Source organism: Esox lucius, chromosome 7 (assembly GCF_011004845.1).
Source record: "Esox lucius isolate fEsoLuc1 chromosome 7, fEsoLuc1.pri, whole genome shotgun sequence".
NCBI lineage: Eukaryota > Metazoa > Chordata > Actinopteri > Esociformes > Esocidae > Esox > Esox lucius.
Genome location: NC_047575.1, coordinates 6,355,399 through 6,381,036, shown reverse-complemented (window position 1 = coordinate 6,381,036; position 25,638 = coordinate 6,355,399). Strand labels below are relative to the sequence as shown.

The 25,638-nt window shown below is 41.8% G+C and overlaps 2 protein-coding genes across 3 annotated transcripts in view; one reads left to right on the top strand and one right to left on the bottom strand.

Moving 5' to 3' along the window:
• unc119b (unc-119 homolog b (C. elegans)) overlaps positions 1–11,953 on the bottom strand; it is a 29,808-nt gene extending 17,855 nt beyond the window's left edge. For both annotated transcript variants that reach the window (XM_010899655.3, XM_020047777.2), the window contains exon 1: positions 11,320–11,953. In XM_010899655.3, coding sequence (XP_010897957.2) covers positions 11,320–11,611 — 292 coding nt within the window. In that variant the 5' untranslated portion in view covers positions 11,612–11,953. The remainder of the gene's footprint in view (positions 1–11,319) is intronic.
• Positions 11,954–19,698: 7,745 nt separating this feature from the next.
• cryba1b (crystallin, beta A1b) lies at positions 19,699–22,546 on the top strand. Its single transcript, XM_010899656.4, has 5 exons — positions 19,699–19,775; positions 20,517–20,717; positions 20,895–21,036; positions 21,307–21,449; positions 21,916–22,546. The coding sequence occupies exons 2-5, from the start codon at positions 20,542–20,544 to the stop codon at positions 22,061–22,063; spliced, it is 609 nt and encodes a 202-aa protein (XP_010897958.1). The 5' UTR covers positions 19,699–19,775; positions 20,517–20,541; the 3' UTR covers positions 22,064–22,546.
• Positions 22,547–25,638: the final 3,092 nt, after the last annotated feature.

Sequence of the window (25,638 nt, the reverse complement as noted above, 5' to 3'; positions counted from 1 at the left end):
CAAAATGTTATCGCTGATCGTTGTATACATTTTCATAAGTCAGCTGTCCTTTAAAACTATTCTCTTTTGATAAATATTTTATATATTTGTTATGAGGTTTACTTCCTGTTCCAAGCAAGAACCAAAGAAAGTTTGTTCAAGCCACTTTTCTCTCAACTTATTGTCGATTCATGTAGCCTCTTCTGGGTCACAAAAGACTGGAGTGTTTTCATCATGCTTCCCTGTGCTCAGTTACAAATGCTGAGTCACCCACCTGTCACCGAACCTTGTACCAAATGGATGACCTCACTGCGTATACATTTACATTGATGTGTTCATTTCCAAAGCCCTTCTACATAAACTCCCTACCAGTTTCCTTTCACCACTAGCATTAACCAGACAATCTACTAGAGCCATGCTTCCACCACAGGAACCTTTCCAGGAACTCACTGCTTTTAAAATGCAGGAATCAGGCTCTAGAACCAGGAACTACAGTTTATCCCCAAAACCGTCCCTGCTCAGGGGGCAGTACTTTCCCAAAGTACCAGAACTTTGAGGGGTGGGGCTTGCAGTGCTGAACGTTTCTGAATTGGAGAGGGAGACTGCGAGGAGATGCAGCCCACGGGTTAATTGCATTGAGCAGTCATACAAAGGTTTTCGTTACACAATTATTTATAATAAATATCAAGAGACATTTAATATATGCAGTATTTCGTGGTAACCATAAAAGTTGCGACCTTGGTTGGGAATTAATGTCCTAGTTATATATTTACATATATTCTGGGGCATATAATCTGTTGCATGGTAACGTCAATCATCCAACTAATGTTGTTAGGATGTTGTTTCAAGTGGTTTTGTTTTTAATAGTTAATCCGTAGGCTTTTTTTCCTTAGGCTGAACATTCATACATTTAAACTATTTGAGCAGTGATTGGTCTCCAAACCGTACTGTTTGTGTTGTATTTAGAGGTGTGACCAGGGAGCTTTTTGCACGTGTTTCTCGTGTGTAGCAGACAGACACAGTTTTTTATTCAAACAGCAACCTAAAGTGCATTTGAGATGATAAACTCCAAACCAATGAGAACCAGTATGCATTATCCATTCACATTAACACCACCGAAGAAAAAGTCCAGGCCTTATTGAGTGTTTATACTGTGGACCAAAATCCAGCAGGAATTGGACATGGCGATCTGTAATGATAAGGTGTACATGCAAATATCCTGCAAGTTAAGTGAGCTGAACATTATTTTCACCAGGAAACAGTGCCGGGAGAAGCTTAAAAATGTTAAACAAGTTGTTAGTTGTTATTTATACTTGTGTTTTTCACATTTGTATTTTGCACCTACCTTTTTGGAGACAAATAAATAAATAGTAGTGGAACCAAATGAATAGTTGCCGTTTGCAAAAATCTGAAATCAGAACTCCTCCCACACATACTCAAAGTTCTGGGTACTTTAGGTGGAAACGCGGCTTGGTTGGTTGTTATTTTAAATCCCCAGGATTCCATATTTTCAGAGTTCGATAAGACTGCATTTACTTGTCAGATGCATGGAATAGCCTACAATCCATGCTTCAACTAAACATGTTAGTGCCTAGCACATTGATCTTAAAACTGATGTATTGCTCTGTTCAAGAATGGAAATCAGTGGAAACTGATTTCTGCTGCTGTCTTGGCCAGTTCTCTGGAATACATATTTTCACATGCCAGCATTTGTTAAAATTATATAAATGTGTTAGGGTAGTTTACTCAATTCAGAATCAATCCCCATTTAACTGAGAGTTGGAAGAGTTAGAAGTATCATAAAGAGACCTTTGCCCTCTAGTCTGCTAACTGCAGCTAGTATTCTGATTCGGCTCTCTCCCATTAAACTCCTCTAAATCTCTGCCTCAGAACCCTCATCAGTCTTAGCAAAATAATAGCTCTATATTTTTTTGCTAAGAACATTTTAATTGAAAACAATCACAGTAAGATCAGAGTTCCCCCAAAAATGATTTGCTATGGAGATAAGAACAGCTGTATTGGACCATTACTGGCATAGTGTTTGTTTGTGCGTGGGTATGCGTCCATACAAATGTGTTATAGCGATAGGAGTTGATTTCCTGACACGCTTACTGTAGCATCCCAGTGCTAGAAGGCCAACTCCTGCTGAGTCCTGCGGTGTTTTAAACCTTGTTTGATCTGACCTGACAGTAGAGATTAATAGTGTGGACACCCTGTTTCAGCATTGGGGACAGTATCATATATTACAAATATCACACCAGAACGAAATTAAACTTGATTATAATGTGACTATTAGGGATGCAACATTAAATTGGGCCCACAGTTCAGTATGTATCACGGTTTGTAGGTCACGGTATCGGTATGGTTTTGGAATGAATGACTTATGTTTCCGCTCCAGTAGCGACAGTGGGAAAGCAATGCTTGCAGACTACTCCGTTTACCATCTTCTTACCCTCGTCATCATATTGAACCAGTGTTAATTTAGCCTAGTTGACATTTTGGCTAAAATATCTTTCAGTTTTAGACATTAATATCATTTGAATAATGATTTTCTAGTTATTGTCAAAATTATGAAAACAGTGAACCATTTTAGTCAAGAAAATGCCTTTATGTTTTAGTCACATTTTAGTCCAGTCACATTTACCTATAGTAGTTTAAACATATCACCAAACAAGGCCAATGGAACATTTCATATGCTAATGTTTGTCTTATAATGTTGATATTGACTACAATTAGGCCTGTGTATGAACACTTTGATTGCAGCTTTGTGCAGAGTATGGAAGTGTGAAATTTCCAAAATAGAAAATGTGGATTGCGTATGTTATTGTTTGAGCAGTTTAATTGACATGGATGGAAATATGAGTTTTAAATGGAAGAACGAGGGGAAAACAAGGCCCAAAATTGTGATGGCTAGACGACTAGGTCAGAGCATCTCCAAAACTGCAGCCCTTGTGGGGTGTTCCAGGTCTGCAGTGGTCAGTACCTATCAAAAGTGGTCCAAGGAAGGAAAAGTGGTGAACCGGTGAAAGGGTAATCTTCTGTTGCCCAAATTGCAGAAAAGGTTAATGCTGGTACTGATAGAAAGGTCACAGAACAAAGGTGCATTGCAGTTTTTTGCGTATGGGGCTGCATAGCCGCAGACCAGTCAGGGTGCGGACTCCTGTCCACTGCCAAAAATGCCTACAATTGGCACATGAGCATCAGAACTGGACCACAGAGCAATGGAAGAAGGTGGCCTGGTCTGATGAATCACATTTCCTTTTACATCACGTGGATGGCCGTGTCTGTCGCTTACCTGGAGAACACATGGCACCAGGATGCACAGTGGGAAGGAGGCAAGCAGGCGTAGGCAGTGTCATGCTTTGGGCAATGTTCCGGTGGGAAACTTTGGGTCCTGGCTTTCATGTGGATGTTACTTGTACACGTACCACCTACTAGGGATGGGCACGGATAGTAGAATATTACAATACCCTGAAATGTATTTATTATTTGAATACTTGCATGTGTATTCAATTAACCCACATCATATGTATATGTAATTTTTTGGTTGAAATAAATGGACTTGAATGTTATTTTTATAAACATTTATTGACATATGACGATATACCATGACATTTTTTTTAAAGTATACAGTTTAAGTTGTTTTTGTAACATGCGCTCCTTCACACGTGTTTGTTGTTTACGTTCCTCAATCAAAGCGTTAGTTGTGTGGTTGGGACCAGTCAGTCAGAATGATGCAAGACATACTTCATAGCCTACTGTTAGCAAGTGGATGAAAGTCAACTAATTCAACGGAAGCTGGAATATATTTACTGAATTAATGTTACCTCTGGAAAAAATTGTTTGGCCACAAAACACTACATAAAGTTCAGCTAAGGAACCAAAAGGCAGTTGAGTGCAGAAAAAGGTGAGTTAAGCAAATGGCATATAGCTGGCTAGCTTAGCTAACTAGCTTCTCTACATTCTTCCATCCAATAATCTCAATGTTGTGTGTTTATTAATATTGTCTTCTAGTTCTGTAATTTTGCGTGTCAATCACACGGCTTCCTCCATACAAGCAGTTGCTTTTTTGTCACACGAATGGTCATTGAGCCAATGTTACATGAGAATGTGCAAAGGACAGGGTGTTATGTAGTAGCGCTCATGTCATATTGATAGTTTAAATTTTTTTTATTTCGGTTAACTGAATACTAACACACTATTGGGATAGTAAAATATGGTCCAATGCACATCCCTACCACCTACCTAAGCATTGTTGCAGACCATGTGCACCCTTTCATGGCAACGGTATTCCCTGATGGCATTGGTCTCTTCCAAAAAGCAAAAATGGTTCAGGAATGGTTTGAGGAACACAACAACGAGTTCAAGGTGTAGACTGATGCCACCGTTCAAGTGCACCCTGAGACCCTGGGTGATATGCGCTTGACACATGATGCGTTATTGACAAGGTCTTTAACACCTGTTTGAAAAGCTTAGAAACTAAATATGAACCTTGATCAGTTTGTACCACCTTAGGTAACCCAAATGTTAAAAATAATTTAAATCAAGGCTTTGCTCACCACTGGAGAAGTAATCCTTCGCAGAGGAATAGCCACACGCATAATTGTCTACAGAAACTGGTTACCAGCTTTTGTTTTCGGTAATGGTCCAACACAATCAACTACCACCTGTTTGAATGGTTCGCCTATGGCGAGTATGGGACAAAGAGGAGCGGGAGGAATAACCTGGTTTGGTTTTTCAGTTACCTGACAGGTGTAACATAAAAAAACATTTAGCAAGGCTATTGTCACCCTTTTGGTTAGCAACCAGCTGCTCACAAGTTACTGGTAACTGTATTGCATCAGCAACAAGTTCCACATTCTTCTTTCTGTTCCTGGGCTGTTTGTCAAACCCCACCAGTTTACCAGAGATAGAACACAAGCGATCCTCTTGGTCAAACTCTCTAGACAGAATAGTATTTGACAATTCTATCACGTCGCCCATCCGTTGTGCCTGAGCAAGTGTAATGGCACAAGCGGGGAACACGTGCATAACTCTGTACCAGCTCCTCTCAAAGAGTCTAGTCACTTTTATCCAACATCTCCAATATGGGTATCACCTTTCCACCGGCAATATCGTTGCCCATTACAAACGTCACCCCTTTTACTGGCAACATTGGATGTACTCCTACTCTGAACAATCCACTGACTAGCTCAGAGTGTACGTTCACAAAGTGCAATGGCACAACTCCGATTTCTATTCCCTGGACTAACACACTGGATCCGCAGTATGTATTTTCGGAGAAGGGCAACATGTCAGATAGGATGAATGACTGTGCCACACCAGTATCTCTGAGGATCCTAACCAGACGCTGAGACGCATCCACACCAGTATCTCTAAGGATCCTAACCAGACGCTGAGACGCATAGTTACCTGATAGGGATATGAATGGTTCATAACTGTTCTCTGGGACTGGGACATTCAAGCCACATTTACCATGAGGTACCTGTCATTTCCCTGACCTAACAACAGTACGAATTAGCCCAACACCTGTTGGCGGCTTGGCGTGCAGAGGTGTCCCTTGTTTGCATTTCAGCAGGAAGCACTCATTAACCAAATGTCCTGGCTGGTGACAATAAAAGCATTGACGTATGTTTTTCGGCCAAGTCTGATGTACTGTTGGTCGACTAGGGCTAGGAGCCGGTGGCCCTGCAGCCCTACTCTCCGTACGAGCCGAGAATACGCTTGTGCGTCAAAACAAATTTGTCTGCCAATACGTCTGTAAAATAAAACTCAAGTGGTGTAGAGTACATGAACAGTGAGAACAAACGACACAGACAACCAAAGCTACCGTCAAACATGAAACATTTATTATAAACACACGGTAAAGGGGTTAGGGAAAAGGGGCGGAGCTGGACCCAAGAAATGAAATAATATAGTCCAAAAACCCCTAAACTGAACTTGCCTGCCTCAAGAACCACTTAGCTGACTACTAACCAATACATAAATACAGAGGGTGGTCCGTTCAGTTCCAACTAGTGTTTTTAGACAGTTTTCCAATTAAACCGAGGGAGAGGTTAGGGAGGGATTTTGAATGAATGGTAACTAACTTGTAAGCTAGCCTGCCTGGCTAGCATTACAATGGTGACGTTTATGAAAATACAGCTAGCCACATAACCAAATGGCTACATAACCTCCATAACCTTCACTTCTTCCATAAAATATTCATGCATTGGACTAGCTGATACTACATTAGTAGTAGCTGATTTTACAGTGAATTGAGGCCCAATCTGATGCAGGGTGGAAAATTAAAACACAGAACCCACAAACTGCATGTTAGCCACTATAACGGTAGAAAAAAACTTGCATAATGTAAAAACATTCATGCAAAAACAGTCACAATGAAAACAGGTGATGTTAGCATGGTTCTAATGAAGACAACTGAGCCAGTTCCAGTGGCAGCCAAATATGCCCAAAACATAACACCGCCTCCACCTTCGCAAATATACACTCACCTAAAGGATTATTAGGAACACCATACTAATACTGCGTTTGACCCCCTTTCGCCTTCAGAACTGCCTTAATTCTACGTGGCATTGATTCAACAAGGTGCTGAACGCATTCTTTAGAAATGTTGGCCCATATTGATAGGATAGCATCTTGCAGTTGATGGAGATTTGTGGGATGCACATACAGGGCACGAAGCTCCCGTTCCACCACATCCCAAAGATGCTCTATTGGGTTGAGATCTGGTGACTGTGGGGGCCATTTCAGTACAGTGAACTCATTGTCATGTTCAAGAAACCAATTTGAAATGATTCAAGCTTTGTGACATGGTGCATTATCCTGCTGGAAGTAGCCATCAGAGGATGTGTACTTGGTGGTCATAAAGGGATGGACATGGTCAGAAACAATGCTCAGGTAGGCTGTGGCATTTAAACAATGCCCAATTGGCACTAAGGGGCCTAAAGTGTGCCAAGAAAACATCCCCCACACCATTACACCACCATCACCAGCCTGCACAGTGGTAACAAGGCATGATGGATCCATGTTCTCATTCTGTTTACGCCAAATTCTGACTCTACCATCTGAATGTCTCAACAGAAATCGAGACTCATCAAACCAGGCAACATTCTTCCAGTCTTCAACTGTCCAATTTTGGTGAGCTCGTGCAAATTGTAGCCTCTTTTTCCTGTTTGGAGATGAGTGGTACCCGGTGGGGTCTTCTGCTGTTGTAGCCCATCCGCCTCAAGGTTGTGCGTGTTGTGGCTTCACAAATGCTTTGCTGCATACCTCGGTTGTAACGAGTGGTTATTTCAGTCAAAGTTGCTCTTTTATCAACTTGAATCAGTTGGCCCATTCTCGTCTGACCTCTAGCATCAACAAGGCATTTTCGCCCACAGGACTGCTGCATACTGGATGTTTTTACCCTTTTTACACCATTCTTTGTAAACCCTAGAAATGGTTGTGCGTGAAAATCCCAGTAACTGAGCAGATTGTGAAATATTCAGACCGGCCCGTCTGGCACCAACAACCATGCCACGCTCAAAATTGCTTAAATCACCTCTCTTTCCCATTCTGACATTCAGTTTGGAGTTCAGGAGATTGTCTTGACCATGATCACACCCCTAAATGCATTGAAGCAACTGCCATGCGATTGGTTGATTAGATAATTGCATTAATGAGAAATTTAACAGGTGTTCCTAATAATCCTTTAGGTGAGTGTATTAGTGTGTTGTTGCTTTCCCTTGCCATTACGCTGGTATAGATTATGTTTCATCTATCCACAATACCATTTTCTACTCCATAGGACACTTAACTTGTTTTTGCACCTTGCAGTCCAGCCTCTGTACTTCAGCGAACGTTTAAGCCACTACTATCCAAACCTACCTACCAGGGAGTGTTCCAAATCTGTTCGACAGTTCTTAAATGTTTATTATTCATAAAAAAATCTGTTCCTAGGTCTTACGCTGCTATACTATTGTGTTGGGGGATTGGGTCAGTTCTCCTTCTCCACTATAAATCGTTGTTGATATGATGAATGCATTTTAGGGAGTCTTCACCAGTTTTAAACTTAAGGAGGACATGAGGTCCTGGTCCACAACTGCGGAGTACTTGGTTTGGGGGACCCGTTGCTGTCCCTGTCCTTGTCCATCTGGTCATACTTCTGACCTAGTCTCATTTTAAATAGACTCTGGAATTAGCCCAGATAAATGTATTAATTATTCCAATTAATACATTTCACCTGGCACAGCCAGAAGAGGACTGGTCACCCCTCTGAGCCTGGGTCCGTTCTAGGTTTCTTCCTAAAATTCAGCCTTCTTAGGGAGTTTTTCCTAGCCACTGAAATTCAGCACTACTGTTGTTTGCTCCTTGGGGTTTAAGGCCAGGTGTCTCTGTAAAAGCACTTGGTGACAACTGCTGTTGTAAAAAGGGCTTTATAAATAAATGTGATTGATTGAAAATAAATTTGATTGATTAAGGTCATTCTTTAAAAAATAATAATCTTCCTCAGTCAAGCAGTCATTTTACATTGCTTAGCTACCAGTGTTCTTGTAAATGCGCCATATTGATTTTGGCATGCTTAATGTCTGGGGTGGGGGGGGGGGGGGACGACTATGGATAAAATATGTTTTGTCTAATATGGATTAAAATGCCCTCAAATTAAAGGTAGGAGTCAGTGCTTTAATTTCCATCGTCATTGTATAATTTCAAATCTAAAGTGCTAGAGTACAGAGCCAAAACAACAAAATGAATGTCACTTTCCAAAGACCTATGGCCTTGTCATCACCACTATCACATAAGAATTGTTTCTGGGTGGCTACAATTACACATGCAAAAACCACATTTGAAAGCATTGTTATTTTACACAACAGGAAAGCATCTACCACAGGGAGAAGGGCAACATCTTTAGGCATGACATTTCTGGCCCACTGGAAACGTGTCAACCCTCTGAACACTAACTCCCTAAGGCAAATCCATGATGCTGTCACATTGTCCTTGTAGCCTTCACCAATCAGGGTATTTGTCACTATTCTACCACAGCTCCACAACACTGAACAGAGCAAGACTGCACTGGCTAGCAGACAAGTAGACAGCCAATGAGCCAGCCACCCAGAAAACCAGACAGACAGGCAGAACAGACAGACATAGGTTGTCTCCTAACCCAAACTAGTAATCAATGTAGGCTTTTTTGTTTTAAAATAGCATTTTACAGTATGTGAATATTTTTGATGGATTTTGGCTTTACATATAGAATAATCTACTATTTACTTAATCCAGCAGATGCTTTTAAAATCAGACTGCCTTAGTGATGGGTGCATACATTTCCATCATTTTCTTCCCCTTACTGGCCATATGCGGGAATCAAACTCAGAACTCTGGCATATTCTACAAAAAGGGTACCCTAGACACCCTTGAAGAAAATCATATTTTGAGGCCCATGTGCATAAAATAGCAGCAGTTAATCACAGAGGCATGGGGGAGTGCTCAATTTGGCAACAAAGCAGCACCTGTAACCATGGAGAGATTGTTCCAAGTTGCTGAAGCCATCCAAACATGGCTCTCATCTCGGCCGGGGATCATTAGGGTATTCCCCGAAAACCATCACAGTATTCCCAGAAGGACCTTCTAAAGTATCGCTCATGGAAAACCAAACACCACAACAACAAGTAATCGTAGGTACAATCATGTCTCATGATATGGATGTACCAGTAAATATGACTTATGGCCCTGATTTGCTAGAGTAGCAAAATGACTCAATTACAAAAATCGTTATTGAACTTGATTGTTACATTACATGTACTGTACTCATGCATACTGGGTTGAAGTCATAAAGAGAATTAAATAACTTTTCTTTGGATCTTACCCTTTATAGCAATGGTGAGCATATGGGTAATGCCAGAAAAGGGGTGTTTGGGGTTTTAGAATCTTAGATCCGATTTTCCAATTTTAGCAGGGCTTGACAAACTTTTTTTGTCCTTCAGAAAATTGGGTCACATTTTTTACTTGTTCAATAGGAGAAAACACCTGTCCAAAACAGATTATTCAAGTATTTTGATTACCTTGCATGTCTGCAATAATGACCAGTAAATGTTTCTCGGAATCAAATTAAATCCAGGTAAACTCAAATATTTCAGATCTAATTTACATGCAATTTTCTCATAACCAGGGAGTGATTTATGGGATCTTAGGGAAAAGGCCCCTTGACCTAAAGGGGGTACTTAATCAGGAACAAGTTATGGATCATCTGATTCACTCTGCACATGCTCAATTTCATCCTTATTTCACATGTGAAGTAGCACCCTGTGGCAGACACCCATTTTTAAAAGGAAAAAAACAATTACGAGGCTTTTTTTTTTACCTCATTCATTTTTGTGATAGTATTGCCAGCTATGTAATTAAATTCATCAAAGTTAAATCATGTTTATTGTGTGTCTATCTAGATATCTTTCATGCAAGTTGTTACTGATAAAATTCTACCGGTTAGCTGTAAGGTAAGCTAGTTCATGACTATAGGAGTCTGAACAACAACCCAAAGCAGATAAAGTCTGTCATTGGTACAGTGGGATTCAGCAGCCAGCTGAATAGGCTAAGAGTGAGGAGAGGGTGTTAGCAGGCCAAAATGGCACCCTATTCCCTGAATAGTGCACACATTTTGTACCAGAGTCATATGAGACCTGGACAAAATAAGTGCAGTGCTGTAGCTAGGGAACAGTGCGCCATATGGAACACAAGCTGTTTTTGTAAGGTATTACAGTTGCTTCGCCTTAAAATAGTCAGGGGAGATACTGGCCACCTGTCATCTGGGTTAGCGAGGCCACAGCATCGCTCTTGATCCTTTGTCTGCACACTACCTGTGATCTCACGCTCATCAAAATATATTGTTGGGCTCAATAAACTATATATGATATCTAATAATCCCTAGGAAACGCTCTACTGGTCAAAACCTCGTAGATCTTTTGTTCTGATAGGATTTGAGAAGATAAACTAAGCTCATAAGAGTTATACGTTACTTCAAGAATCATGGGGAAACTATAGCCTACATGATATAGAAGTAGCAACTAAGGATCCCGACAAAAAAAATTAAAACTACTGATATGAAAATCAATGTAGCACCCAGTTTCACGTCTTTAGACGCGGCGGGAAAGATCAGCCATTGACAATATAGGCTATTGATAAACCGAAGATCGAAAACTCCGTGGTTATATTGTTACAATGCATTGAACAGAATGGTAACCCAGGGTTACCATAAAGAAACTAACCCACATTTAATGAACTGAGTTTGGTTTAATCGTGTATTTTTCTTTACCATAGGAACTAGTAAATGTTATAGTTTAACATGAGGTCATTCGAACTTACTCTCAGTTATCTTCTGCAAACCAAGTACGTCCTCAGGAGTGATTGCCGTGTTGGCGAGCAGTTCCTCCTCCGTGGTAACCCGGACACCCGCGTCCGTCGAGTTGCATCCTGTCTTGACTTTCATCCCGGCAATTGTGTTTGGGTCCGCGTTGGTGCCCGCCTGACCGTTGCTGTTAGTGCTGCTTCCTCCGCTATCTCCTCCGCTACCGCAACTGCCCGGATTATTACCGGTGGATTTCTTAGTGCTTGACCGGTCCTGGCTGTTGCCTCTGCTGGTACAAGAATAGCTCATTCTCCGTCCCTCCTCCTCCTATTAGCCCGGGCTTTCAAGATACAAAACAGTCGCCCTCCCTCCTTCCTCTTCCTCCCTCCTCCTCCGAAGGCAGCACAGCTGCTGTCTCTAGCGCCTTCGTTGCTTAATTTAAATCCCCTCTTTCCAATCTGAAGTGGACCGTCTGCAGGAGAGGATACTGCTGTAGACTACAGTTTTTGTCTCTCCGCCTCTTACTGACCGATCCCACAGAAAACGCAATGAATGTAGCCTTGACTGTAACAATCTCTCACTGGTTGGGTTGTCTCCGGGTTTTTGCAGCTGCCTGGTAAAGATAGCAAGCCAAAGAGAAGCGAATTTATGCTTAGGTCGTAATCGAATAAAAAGGGGGAGGAGTGCGGATGTTTTTATGCATTCTCGAGAAAGTAGTCAGCGTATCATCTTCTTAACTCAAGGTCCTGATTGAGATCCATAGGTTCAAAAAGCAACTTTTCCAAAAACATATGTCTTTGGGAAATTCGTGAATTTAGACATTGGCAATAATATTTTATTTGATGCCTACTTGGCGCACAACCCCTATCTTTTTCTCTCCCAATATGGTACGGTCCGTTCTGATGTCACTCAAGAAGTGGCATTTTTTTCTCATTTTAGCTGATATGAAGGCAAGAGTTTGCCAGTGAACCGGATTGATTGGTACTGGGTAGGCCTATATTATTATGGAAAAGGCAAGAGTTTGCCAGTGAACCTGATTGATTGGTACTGGGTAGGCCTATATTATTATCACATTTTAAGCACATACATTAAGAGAAGGGGTAGATCAGAAACATGAAATGCCTTGATCCTAAGGACATTAGATAACATAGTACAACTTATTTATTGGACATTTAGCAGGATCTTCAGATGCATGGATCTCGTCTTTAAGAATGGGCTTTTCTTTTTTTCTTTTTTTTTTTATAAAAAAAAGGTTTTATTGTTTTGGCTGTGTTCTCCAGCATATTTGGATTTGTAATTAAACACTCACTAAGAAACTCCAGTGAGTTCAGAACTAGGCTTAATCTGGGTCCATGAAACCAACCCCTTTAAGATAGAGTGCAAACTGTCACTTTTAAATGGAAATATCACCTTAGCTCACCTACGTAATGTACCAATTACACATGTTAGCAATGAGACAGTTTTATGATAAAAATAGACAATCTCCTCAACAGAATCTAATGTGCAATTTGTCAGTTCCTGTACTTATTTTATCCCAAGTCAAGCACTGGTTATCATAGAACACACAATTCTGTATAGAAATGTTGTAAAACAATAGCTATTTTTGATCATGCCCATGTGGTTTTCTCGGAAAGGCTGTACTAAATCCAAGCAAGCGCAAAAAACATTTTGTTTGCCTGGAGATTTAACTCCAAACCAATGAAATCCTATGTAGATACTGTAGCACAGATGTCACATGTTTCTCCCCCTTATACCATGCTAAGAACCAATATTAACTCACCAGATAATGTTGGTTTCACAAGCTACTGCACTACAGCAATTAGGCCTACATCAATTAATAAAATTGTCACCGCCACTTAATTTCACATATAAGTTGGTATGTCAGTTCCTTTTTTCTCCCTACACTTCACTCTCGTACAGGTAACACTTTCCAGAACACTGCAGGCTCTTTGTGGTTTTTGTTAGGCCATCCTGTTTTTGAGGCTGACAACTTTCTTTGGACCTTACAGTTCAGCCTTTGTAGTTTGGCAGGTGAAGTCTTCTGCAAATGTGTCACTGTCCATATACAGTGGGATTAATCTGTTTAAAGTAAGTTGGTGAAAATATTATGCACTGTATTTCCAAAAGTATGTGGACACCCCTACTAATTATTGAGTTCAAGTGCTTCAGCCATTGCTCACAGATGTATAAAATCCAGCCCAAAGCCAAGAAATCTCCATAGATAAACACTGGCAGTGCAATGGGTCGTAATTAAAAGCTCAGTGACTTTAAATGTGGCACTGTCATAGGATAGCATGTCAGTTTGTAAAATGTCTGTCCTACGAGATCTGCCCCGGTCAACTATCACCGTAAAAATTGTGAAGCATCTAGGAGCAACAACACCCCAGCAACAATGTGATAGACCAGGCAAACTGACAGTGCGGGGCCGCTGAGTGCTGCCATCATCTGTTCCATCAACACAGAGGTGGAAGCAACATCCGCACAAGAACTGTGCGTCAGGAGCTAAACAACATGGGTTTCCATGGCCGAGCAGCTGTACGCAAGCCTGCTGCTGGTGGTGGAGAAGGCAAAAATGGAAGCAATGCCAAGCGTTGGCTGGAGTGGTGTGAAGTACCTTGCCATTGAACCCTGGAGAAGTGGAAACGTTCTCTGGAGTGATGAATCATGGTTCATTATCTGTCAGTCTGAAGGATGAATTTGGGTGTGGTGGATGCCAGGAGAACACTACGTACCGGAATGCATAGTGCCTACAGTTACGTTTGGTGGAGGAGGGATAATGGTCCGGGACTGTGTTTCAGGGCTTTGGGCCTGTATCCTCCAAAAATATTGACCAGACCTCTGGTTCATCTATATTCAAGAAACCTTCCATCACAGAAGGAAAATATAATCTGGAATGCCTACCAGTCAGTTTATGGGTACAGGGTGTGAAAAGCAATGTGCAATGTGTGAAAAGAAAGATGTATGGCCAACTTTTCCCAAGTTTACTGAATGCACACCATATATCCCTATCGAGCTGCTGTTAATTCCCTGAGGGTCAAAGTGGCGGCAGGGTAGCCTAGTGGATTTAGCATTTGACCAATAACCGAAAGGTTGCTGGATCCAATATACAAGCAGGCAAATTGTACAATCGGTTCTGCAAGGCAGTTATTCCTAATTGCTACCAGGTCATTGCTAAAAAGTAAATTGTGCTCTCAGTCAACTTACACATTAAAATAAAGGTTAAAAATATATGTTGATATTCGGTCATGACTCCTTGTCAGCAATGTGGCAGAGACCTGAGGTTTGCCTTAACTTAGTGGGAAGGAGAGTGCACATGGAGAATTGTGTGTCTGTTCAAACCCGCATATATGTAGGGTTTGCTGTATTTATACAGCAAATGTAATTCAATGGTTCAGTTAATTCACAGATGTTTAGTCGGTACTGTTTAAACAACTGCAACTACTTCCAGGGCTACCACCATCACATGTAGGCTTTTATTGCTGGGTTTGAAGTAATCACAGCCTATGCTATTGACTAATTGACTACACTGATCCTTGATATTCTCTGTGAATATCCCAGTCTGGAAATTCACAGAGATTCTGCAATGTTACATCAATTACTGTTCCATAATGTCAAAGTAGTTGTAGAATCTCTCCAGTCTTCGGATGTAATATCATCCATGAGAAAATGCTGCCCCCTAGAGGCCAATTGCATTTAATGCAGTACAATTCCATTGACATTTCAGGCTTGTCTGCCTTGGATAAGCTTTTTTTTTTATATATATATATTTATTTAAAGGGGCAATGTGTAGAATTTTGCCTGTAGCATTTATGGGACTGAAGTGAAACAATAACCCAATTCATGTCTACTTTGTCTACCCTTACCGAACAAGACCAGAATAGTTTTAGCTAGTCCAGGGTGTTTTAAGTTTGGAAGGATTGTGCTGGAAGTGTCTATGTGAGTATGAAGAGAAGTCATGCAAACAAATAAAAGGACTGGTAAAAATATTTGAATAGGGAATATCGTAGGCACTCGTAACAAATTTGTAGAAAAAGTACATTTGAAACATTAACTTAAAATAATAACTGCAGAAGACTTCTGGTGATGAATGCTGGTATTTATGCAAGTAGTACAGACAAGATCTTACATATGTCCCCCTTAATTAGATTGGATCAGATTCAACTTTGTCATTGAAGAAGTACAAGTACAGTACAATGAAATGCCGTTAGTGTCTAACCAGAAGTAGATTTTTCTGCCCTCTTCTATTTGCACAAGCATTAGTATAGTGTATGTTACAAGTGATAATAGTATAAATGGCATTCTAAAAGTGCAATGAATGCAAATTGAAGGAGTAAGGAGTAAGCATGTGTAACCGGGATGCAGAGATATCAGCAGTGAGATCCCAGAGGTAGACACGTACCTGTAACTACTAAAAACGTCCATTATCAGACTTTGCTAGGCAGTGTCAGAGTCCAGTAGTACAAAGGGAGTAGTGCAACAAGGTTCCTGAGAGGCGGGGGATATGGTTAGTGATCACAGTTCACAGAGTTCTCTGGGTCACAGAGTTCAGCAGGGTTACAGTGGATGGGAAGAAACTGTTCCTGAGCCTGCTGGTGCGGGACCGAAGAGACCTGTACCACCTGCCTGATTGAAGGAGGAAAACAGTTGGCATAGATGTGAAGGGTCCCTGATGATGCTGCACGCCATGTGCAGACACCGCTTGTGCTGGAGGTCTATAATGGCTGGGAGCTGGGCACCCGTGATGTGCTGGGCGGATTTCAATACCCGTTGCAGGGATATATAGTCGGCTCCGGAACAACAGCTAAACCACACTGTGGCGGAGTTCGAATGCTCTCAATTGTGCCACGGTTAAAGTTCCCAAGGATCTTGGAGGACAGACAGGCTTTCTTCAGCCTCCTCCAAAAGTACAGGCACTACTGCACCTTTTTTGACCTGGGCTGAAGTGTTGAGGGTCCATGAGAGGTCCTCTAAGATGTGGACACCCAGGAATTTCAAGCTGGAAACGCACTCCACCTCAGTACCATCGATGAGAACTGGGGTGTGACAACAGCCTTTAGACTTCCTGTAATCCACAATGGGCTCTGTGGTTTTCTTTGCGTTGAGGGCCAGGTTGTTGTCAGCACACCTGCCGCCAGGCACTTGACCTCCTCCCTGTAGGCTGACTCGTCATTATCACTGATCAGGCCTACCACTGTGGTGTCGTCTGCAAACTTGACGATGGTGTTGGAACTGTTAACTGTTAATTTACACAGTTAACATTATAGGACCCCAAATGTAATCCTGGGGAACTCATCTGTGGACATCAGGAAATATAGATTCTGCCCTGTCCATTACTACCCCTAAGGTAATCTTTAAACCTATAGTAAGTGTCCATGGCCATGCCCAAGAAGGTACGTTTCTTTTAGCGAAATTGTGTTATCCACTGTATGGAAAGGTTTTTGACAGGTCAATGAATATGAATGTGATTTCCCATCTAAGGATTTAGCAATATCATTTATGACCAATGTGGTTGCATTAATAGTACTGTGCACATGTCAAAAACCCTAATGATATACACTGATGGGCCAAAACATTATGACCACTCACAGGTGAAGCAAATAAAATGAATCATCTCCTAACAAGGGGACATGTCAAGGTCTGGGTAGGTTAGGTGGTAAGCAAATAATCATCTCGTACTCAATGTGTTGGATGCAGGAGAAATGGGCAGAAGTAAAGACCTAAACAACTTTGACAAGGGCCAAATTGTTATGGCCAGATGATGGTTACATCAATGTCATCATCACTAGTTTTCTATGATGACCAAGTTTCAGTTAAAATAAAGATATGGATTTGACTGAGATACCCAAACCTTAAACAAATCCATCTTCTCAATGGACAGACAATAGAATCTGTATATTTACAGTGCACTCAGATGGTATTTGGCCCCTTCACTTTTTAAAAATGTTGTTGCATCACAGCCGACCAGGCAAAAAACATTTTTAGAAATGTTACCAAATTTATAAAAAGACAGAAATATCCCATTCATATAAGTATTGTAATCCTTTGCTATAGGACAGTTGAAACCAAGCTCAGGTGCATCGTGCTCCTATTGATCCTCCTTGATGTTTCTACAGCTGGATTGTAGTCCGCCAGTGTTTATTTTCAATGACTGGAGACGATTTGAAAAGGCATATTCATTTGCTTATTCTAAACAAACAAGCTGTGTACATTTTAATTTGTCAGAGATCATCATGCCACAGGTCTAAAGTGTGTGTGTGTGTGTGTGTGTGTGTCTGTATACGGTTGAGTATATATGTTCACAGAGAGCTCCTCCCATAGTCTTGCTGACTGTGCTTCTCTCTTTGTCACGTCTGGTCTGCTGCTATCATCAGCAGAAACACACATACACACCCACATAGACAGACACACATCCAGGAATATATGCTAAGGTTTTCAGGCACACACGCATGTACGTGCACGCGCACACTGATCTGCTTATTACACAAACTATCGGCAATGCCACAACATGCACAGATCTCAGAAACACACGCACAGACCCACATTTACTGAGAAACGCACACAAGTGCAGACACACACACATATGTACACACATTCTCATACACATTCACAGAGAGATAGGCCTGGGCAATGTGCTGACCTCAGTAAGCTGTTCCCTACACGTTCATTGTGTTGTGAGGTTACAGGAGTGGAATAGATGGATTGCTGTATAACCTCTGTTAGATGTTCAGCATTGTTCTGCCCTACCAGTCTTTCTCCACACCATTTTGTTCTCTACTTGTTTGCTTTAGCAGGACCCACAATGACATATGAGGAGGGAGTCATAGAGACGCGGAATAGACTATAGCATTTCACTAAATAGCTTTCGTCTCTGCTCGGTTACTGTACAAGACGGAGCAGGCCTGTCCTGCCTACTGTCCTGCCTACTGTCCTGCCTACTGTCCTGCCTACTGTCCTGCCTACTGTCCTGCCTACTGTCCTGCCTACTGTCCTGCCTACTGTCCTGCCTACTGTCCTGCCTACTGTCCTGCCTACTGTGTGTATGGATGGGCTTGTATACTGTCATTCAAAATAATGGCAGCTCCACAATTCATGTGCATTCAGATTTCTTGTAACATGAAAAACAAATGGAAAAAACGCTGAAATTGAAAATGTGCGCTCAACTAGAAGATTGTTGAAGTCTTAGTGTGTCATTTCTTTCAGTGCATAATGCATTTGCATAAAACACGGAAAAGTGTGGACAAAAAACCAACATACTGTATATTCTTTTTTCCCCCAAACATATTAACAAGGCTCAGGGAAGCGGGCACTGACATAATGACCGCTGTTGTCACTCCCAACCACAGTTTGCAACATCTACATCACTCTAGACAACAGATACATTGTCTGTCATATGTATCAATGGCTAGAAGAGGGGTTTTTCTATCGTTCTTATCTTTCAATCTGTTTCATGCAACCCCAACAGCTGATCATCGCTTAAATCTACATAGTTTATTCACAATGCCAATCAGAAAGAACCAACCAATAAATGTCAGTCTTTTGCCAATGTCCATCTACACCATGGCAGAAACCAATATTATATTGGCCCGTCATTGGCCTGTTGCCTCCTAATAATGTAGTACTGTCTCCTAAAAAAATCCCTACCACTGTTATCAAAATGAAGATCGGTGGTTATTCACAAATTGCCTCTAAAGTGTCTTTTTGACAAACACTGTAACACAAAGCAAACAATTTAACATAACAGTGATATCAGACTGTTATAAAATAATGAGTATTCTTTTTAAGCTATAAGGCGCTATGATGTGTTGATGTGCTTATACCAAGGATCAAGCTGTTGTTAAAGTCTATTCCTATCAATAACTGGTTCCCAACATCAGGATCAAGCTGTTGTTAAAGTCTATTCCTATCAATAACTGGTTCCCAACATCAGGATCAAGCTGTTGTTTAGTCTATTCCTATTAATAACTGGTTCCCAACATCAGTAAAACACATTTGTGTCGTACCCATTATATTTAGTTTGATATAAATCAAGCAGCATTCAGGACCTGATCCACCCAGCCTATTATCTTAATAAATAACCAGTGCATGTGTTTACCTCCAGGTACTGTTGATGTGTTTTGCTGTGTTGGAATGTCGATTTGTATCATTTGGCCAGTGCTCCTTCTTGAACGACAAGTCTGTGAACTAATGTGTGTCACATATACATTGAACCCATACATTACAGTCCAATTAAAAAATTGATTTGTGCAGTTTGTGTCCGTTCATTCTTGCTTTCATGGTTGTGCGTACATCACCGCGTGCATATGTGTGTTAACCCTCTCTCAGGCTGGCTCAGGCCCAATAACAATGGATCCCAAAGCAAAGTGCTGACAGTGAAGAGGTTGGGGCCGACCCCCTAGCCCCCGGGGCTGTATATAAACCCCCACACACACCTTCCTGGCAGAACCCTTCGACACACACACATCGCCCTGTTTAGGTAGGTCGGCTGGTACATTGCTATGCTTTGGTCTGTTTTAATTAAGGATAGGCACTGAAACATAGCTTTCAGTTAATCAAACAGATACATCTGTTTAAGAAGGTATGACTGGCTGAACAGAAAAGACTAATCATTTAGCATGTTTTTAGGGCATTAGGCATCAGTTTCATATTGAGTCAGGAACCAGTGCTCCATGGTGAAAACACTTTTGCAGCAGGGGACATTTTGGTTGAATCTTTTTTGGATGATAATTCTACCTCAAATGAATAGGGGTCAGTTTATATGGATCACAGCATGTCAGTGAGACTGATGCCATGGCAGGAAGATCCTCAAGCATAGAAAACTGTTTGTTTAAAACAGCTTAGCAGGGCTTTGTTAGGGTAGATGAGTTACGGGGAGAGCCTCGTCGACTGAGCTGGTCAGGCCTCTGGCACACGTCTGTCTAAAGCGTTACCTCCTGGTTCAGTGAACTGTGCTGTTCTGTATCTATAGGTCAGGGCAAAGGAGGCTAATGGCCTTTCTCAATGGGAGCTTCATGGCAGAGTAGGAATTATTGGTGTAGAATATATTATGTATAAGAACTATACAAAGGCGCGTGTTCTTTATATTCATGCAATGATGTTTGGTTAGTGATGTGTTTTAGTGAAGAATTTCAGTGTAGGTATATTGTATACAACTTCATGTGTTAGTTCATGGGTTATTTCAGTATTGATATTTTAACTCTCCTCTTGCACTCTTCAGGTCATCACTAAGACAGTAGGAAATAATGGCTTTGACCAACCCCATTAACCCTGTGAACCCATTGCCCATGGGCCCATGGAAGATCACTGTGTACGACCAGGAGTACTTCCAGGGAAAGCGTATGGAGTTCACCGCCTGCTGCCAGAACATCATGGAGTGTGGCATGGAGAACATCCGCTCACTGAAGGTCGAGTGTGGAGCGTAAGTTTTCCCAAAACCGGGTGGTCTTGGAATGGGCTTTCAAGAGGAGCTTATCCTTGTCTGACCATTACATTCTACCTTTCTATCCCCTTTTCTCTCTCCCCTTATCTCTCATCTCACTTTCTCTCCTGCCATCTTTCTTTCCCTTTGTTCATTCCTTCATTCATCCGACTTTAGCTGGGTGGGTTATGAGCACTCCAGTTTCTGTGGCCAGCAGTTTGTCCTGGAGAAGGGCGACTACCCCCGTTTTGAGGCCTACAGCGGAAGCAACTCTTACCGTATCGAGAGGATGATCTCCTTCAGACCCATCTGCTCCGCTGTGAGTCCCTCTGCATTTCCCATTGCATCATGTTCAACATTATCCACAATACAAATGAAATCCAACTGCATTAAAATCACATTAGCATGCTAATGTTGTCATTTTATACTTTTATAGCGTGATATTTTATTGCAGGATATTGAATCATACAATTATTGATAACACTACATATTGTGAAAAATAAAATAATGTAAACTGAGGGCTAAAATATATTTTTATGTCCATTTCTCTCACTGCCTTACACTTACTTTGTCTCCATCTCTCTTTCAGTACCACAAGGAGTCCCGTATGACCATCTACGAGAAGGAGAACATGATTGGTCGCCAGTTTGAGCTTAGTGATGACTACCCCTCCCTGCAGGCTATGGGCTGGTTCAATAACGAGGTTGGATCCATGCTCATCCAGAGTGGAGCGTAAGTACACTACTTCCATGAGTGGGACACTCTAGGGTACAAATACTGCTAAATATACGACTAAATAAGCGAAACAGATGTAAATTAATTGTGCACTCTCTTAGCCGCAACAGAATTATCCCTACATCTAGTAAACTACTACCGCTAGTACTAATGCACTGACACAGAATCATTTTGACTGCTTCTTCTACTAGTAGTACTGTAAAAGGCAATACAGGCAATAATATACTAACGTTAATTAGTGTAGTGTTACTACTACTACAACACTACTAGAATAATCATAACATCATTGGCCAACCTGAAACTGAAACTGCACCGTAGGTATTTTTGCACTTATCGTGCTTATATTGCAGGCGCTACTCAGTCCTATTGCCAAGTTGATCCCAACCCATATTTCCTTTGGCCCTCACTTACTAACCTCAAGTCAATCTAATTGGCCTGCTGTTTTTCCCCCCTCTCCCTGTAGCTTTGTGTGCTACCAGTTCCCTGGATACCGTGGCCACCAGTACATCTTGGAGAGCGACTGTCACGGGGGAGAATACAAGTGCTACCGTGAGTTTGGCTCCCATTCCCAGACCCCTCAGATCCAGTCCATCAGGAGGATCCAGCACTAAGCAGGAAACACTTTCTTCATCCCTCCTCCAACGCTCCTCCTCTCCTTTCTTCTCTTCTTCTACTTCCTACTCCTCCCTCTCTCCTCTCTCCCTCGACCCACTCCCGGTTCCACTGGTCTGGCCAGTCCAGGAAGAATAGCGGGCCTCAGGTGCTTACCAGCAATGTCACATGTTCACTGCATTTTTTTTTATTTTTTACCATCATGAAAAAGAAAAGAAGAACGAATTGAAAGACAGACAGAATGACCGAACTGAGAGAAAGAGTAATAACATGAAAGAATCCATCTGCGACTCCTCCCAGAGGCTGTCCGCAGAATCGGCGATAACACAACTAAACCTTTTGCTCCTCCTCGTCTACGACACAGACATCACCAGTTTCTTCCTGACAATCATCAACATCGTTGATTATCTGTCACTCTGGTTGTCATGGGAAACATTGTATGAGATTGATAAATAAAGAGAGAGTAAACGAGAATAACAAGATGACTGACATGTGACTCTGTTTGTCTTGTCCTTTTCACACACACACACACACACACACACATATATACACACACACACGTTGTGGGAAACCCGTGATTCTTTAACCAGGAGCCCATAAACCAAAACTAACTCTAACTCCTAATCCTAAACCTAACCCCTAATCGAACTTTAATATACTGCACAGTCATCCATTTAATATAACCAAACAAACAAAAAACAACCAAGATAATTGTCACGGTGCAGGTGAGGCAGGACACGTGGAGCAGAGCGATAGGGTAACAGCCTTTTATTATTTCACAAAGAAGCCACACACCACTAAAGCACAAACAACAAAACAAAACAAGAGCAACTTAAATAGGGTCCCCAATCGGAGACAATAGGGTGCAGCTGCCTCCGATTGGGGAGAATAGAAAACAGAAGCGCAGAGACGCCTAGAGGCATTCCCATGGTCAGGCCCTGGCTGTGGCCCCTGGGGCACATAGAGATGCCTAGAGGAACACCAGCCAGGACATGACAATACTAATATGTGCAAGAGCATTTACCCACTTAGAGATGTAAACACGCTTTCTGATGAAAAAAAAAAGATAACACATTCACAAGGAGCCAAAAATAACCATTACCATGTGTCTACATAATTTACCCCGTTTGTACCATTTACCTGGTTTCAGAGTTAACCAGCATATATGACACTCTCTAGGTGATTTGTCATTTTAATTTAATAGGGTTGATGAAAATGGTTTCATATTTTGTATCAAAATACTTGTGTTATGTATTTTGTAGATAAAAAATACTGTAAAACACTTTATGAGAGGTCTACATGATGACATCATAAAAATGCTGTCTCTGATTTTTGCCTACTCTGTAATTGACCCAGACTTGTTGAGATCAGAACAGAAAATGTATCAATACCCGAAGAAGAAAGTCAATGTGGATGCAACCAACGAAACATGTAAGTTGCCAGCTTTCCATCGATTTCTTGCATAAATTGCTAACATTTTTAACACTTCATGTTAAGTTTTGGTGTTCGTTTTAGTAGCCTAAGGCTAAATTGTTTACCAATTCATGTAATGTTCTAGCTAACTATTTGATCAGAGTAGCAGCCCTCACAGTTAATGTCAGTTTGCTACTTTCAGCTTATGTTAGGTTTTTGTCGGTTGTGCACGAAAAACTAAAATAATAAAGCTTTTCAGTGTTGTACATTACATTATAATACACTCCCTCTCTCACTAACAATCAACACACAGTAAAGCACATGCTTACTTTTTCACCCACGCTCACACATAGGTTTGACTGTTTTTGGTAGAACTTTTGAACTGTTTTGGAAAACCTGGTCTGTAGTACGCTCTATTGTAGTATTCTCTATTGGAGTTTAAGTAGTATTCTCTATTGGAGTTTAAGTAAATGTTCTTACTACACTATTAATGTGTGTGTCCTCTATACCTATATTCTGAGGCTCTCAATAGATTCAGTGGTTGGAGTTGGGTTAAAACTCCTTGACAGGTTCTGGGGCTACGTTCTGAATATGTTTCTGGCTACATTTAAAATCCAAACATCGATTATTTAATAATTGTTGACTAAGTGCTAAAATATTTGTTTTCAATTTCCTGTGAGGTCTGTCGCCAGGTCACGCCCTTGGCCTTGCCATACCTCACCCGAAGACAATACACTTCCTACATCACTTGAATGCTACACACTCCCTAGATCGCAATCACTGGAATACTAAACACCTGTGCACCCACTCCTGTCCCTCATCCCGGTCCTATATATATGACGGTCCATTTCCTCTGGTTGGTTGTGAGGTATTGCCAGTTTATCTTCGTTCGGAGTGTTCTCAGAGATTATCTGTATTTTAAACGACTTTTGTTTATCTGTCTTACGATCTTGTCTCCTGCCTGCTCGTTTTGTACCGTTGCTCTCTGTGGTCAGTCTACCTGTGTTTTTGGATTACTACTGCCTGCCTTGTTGACCTCGATTCCAGCCCCTGTGTTTGGTACCTTTGCTGACTGAACTGCGCTTCTGCGCTTGGATCCAACCTCCTGCTTTCGTATTCATTACGATACTTCGTCACGAACCATGGATCCACCAGAACTGCTCTCCCATCTGGCCCGACATGATGACCAACTTGGGGAGCTGTATCAACACCTGCAGACCCTCCAATCCCAGCCCAGGCAACCCAAGAGTCCACCTGCTCCTTCTGCCTTATCCAGTCTTAGCACCCTGCCCATCAAATACGATGGTACTCCTGGGAAGTGTAGTGGATTCCTTATGCAATGTACCATGTTCTTGGCCGAGCACCCTGACCATTTTGTTACTGATACACTTCCTCATGACTCTCCTCACCAGTAAAGTGCTTGATTGTGCTATCGCCCTCTGGTCAGCCAACAGCACAGATTTGCAATCTGCCACTACCTTCCAGGCCATAATCAGAGAGTTTTTTGATCACCCAGTGTCCGAGCGCAGTGTGGGGGAACCGCTGTGTGAAATTCAACAGGGCGATCGCTCTGCAGCGGGCTACGCCCTGAAATTCCGCACCCTGGCGGCTGGGAGTTGGTGGAGCGACATCACCCTGCTCACCATCTATCTGAGGGGTCTCAAGCTAGAGCTGCAGGCTAAATTGGCGTGTTGAGGTTATTGCACTGATCTCAACCAGTACATCCACATCCACATTGACCGCTTGCTTTCCAGCAAACAGAACCATCCTGCTGCGTATGCACAACACTCCCCACTGTCCCACCAGTCTCACCAAACGCCAGCAGAACCTGAGCCTATGCAAATCAACCGCACCGAGCTTTCACAAGTGGAATGTCAATGGAGAGTCAGAGAAGGGCAATGCTTATACTTCGGCGGCCATAACCACCAGGTGAACTCCTGCCCCATTCGACCGCCATGAAAAGAGGAGACCGACATCCGGACACCAGGTGGGGGTTTCAGTTTATCTGAACATATCTCAAACCAGTTCCGAGTGCCAGCCATTATGCTAATTGATTCGGGGGCAGAAGGGAATTTTATCGACACTCAACTTGCCCAACAATTGGGAGTGGAATTAATCCCTATTCATTCCCCCTAGAGATCAACTCCCTGAAAATCCAACC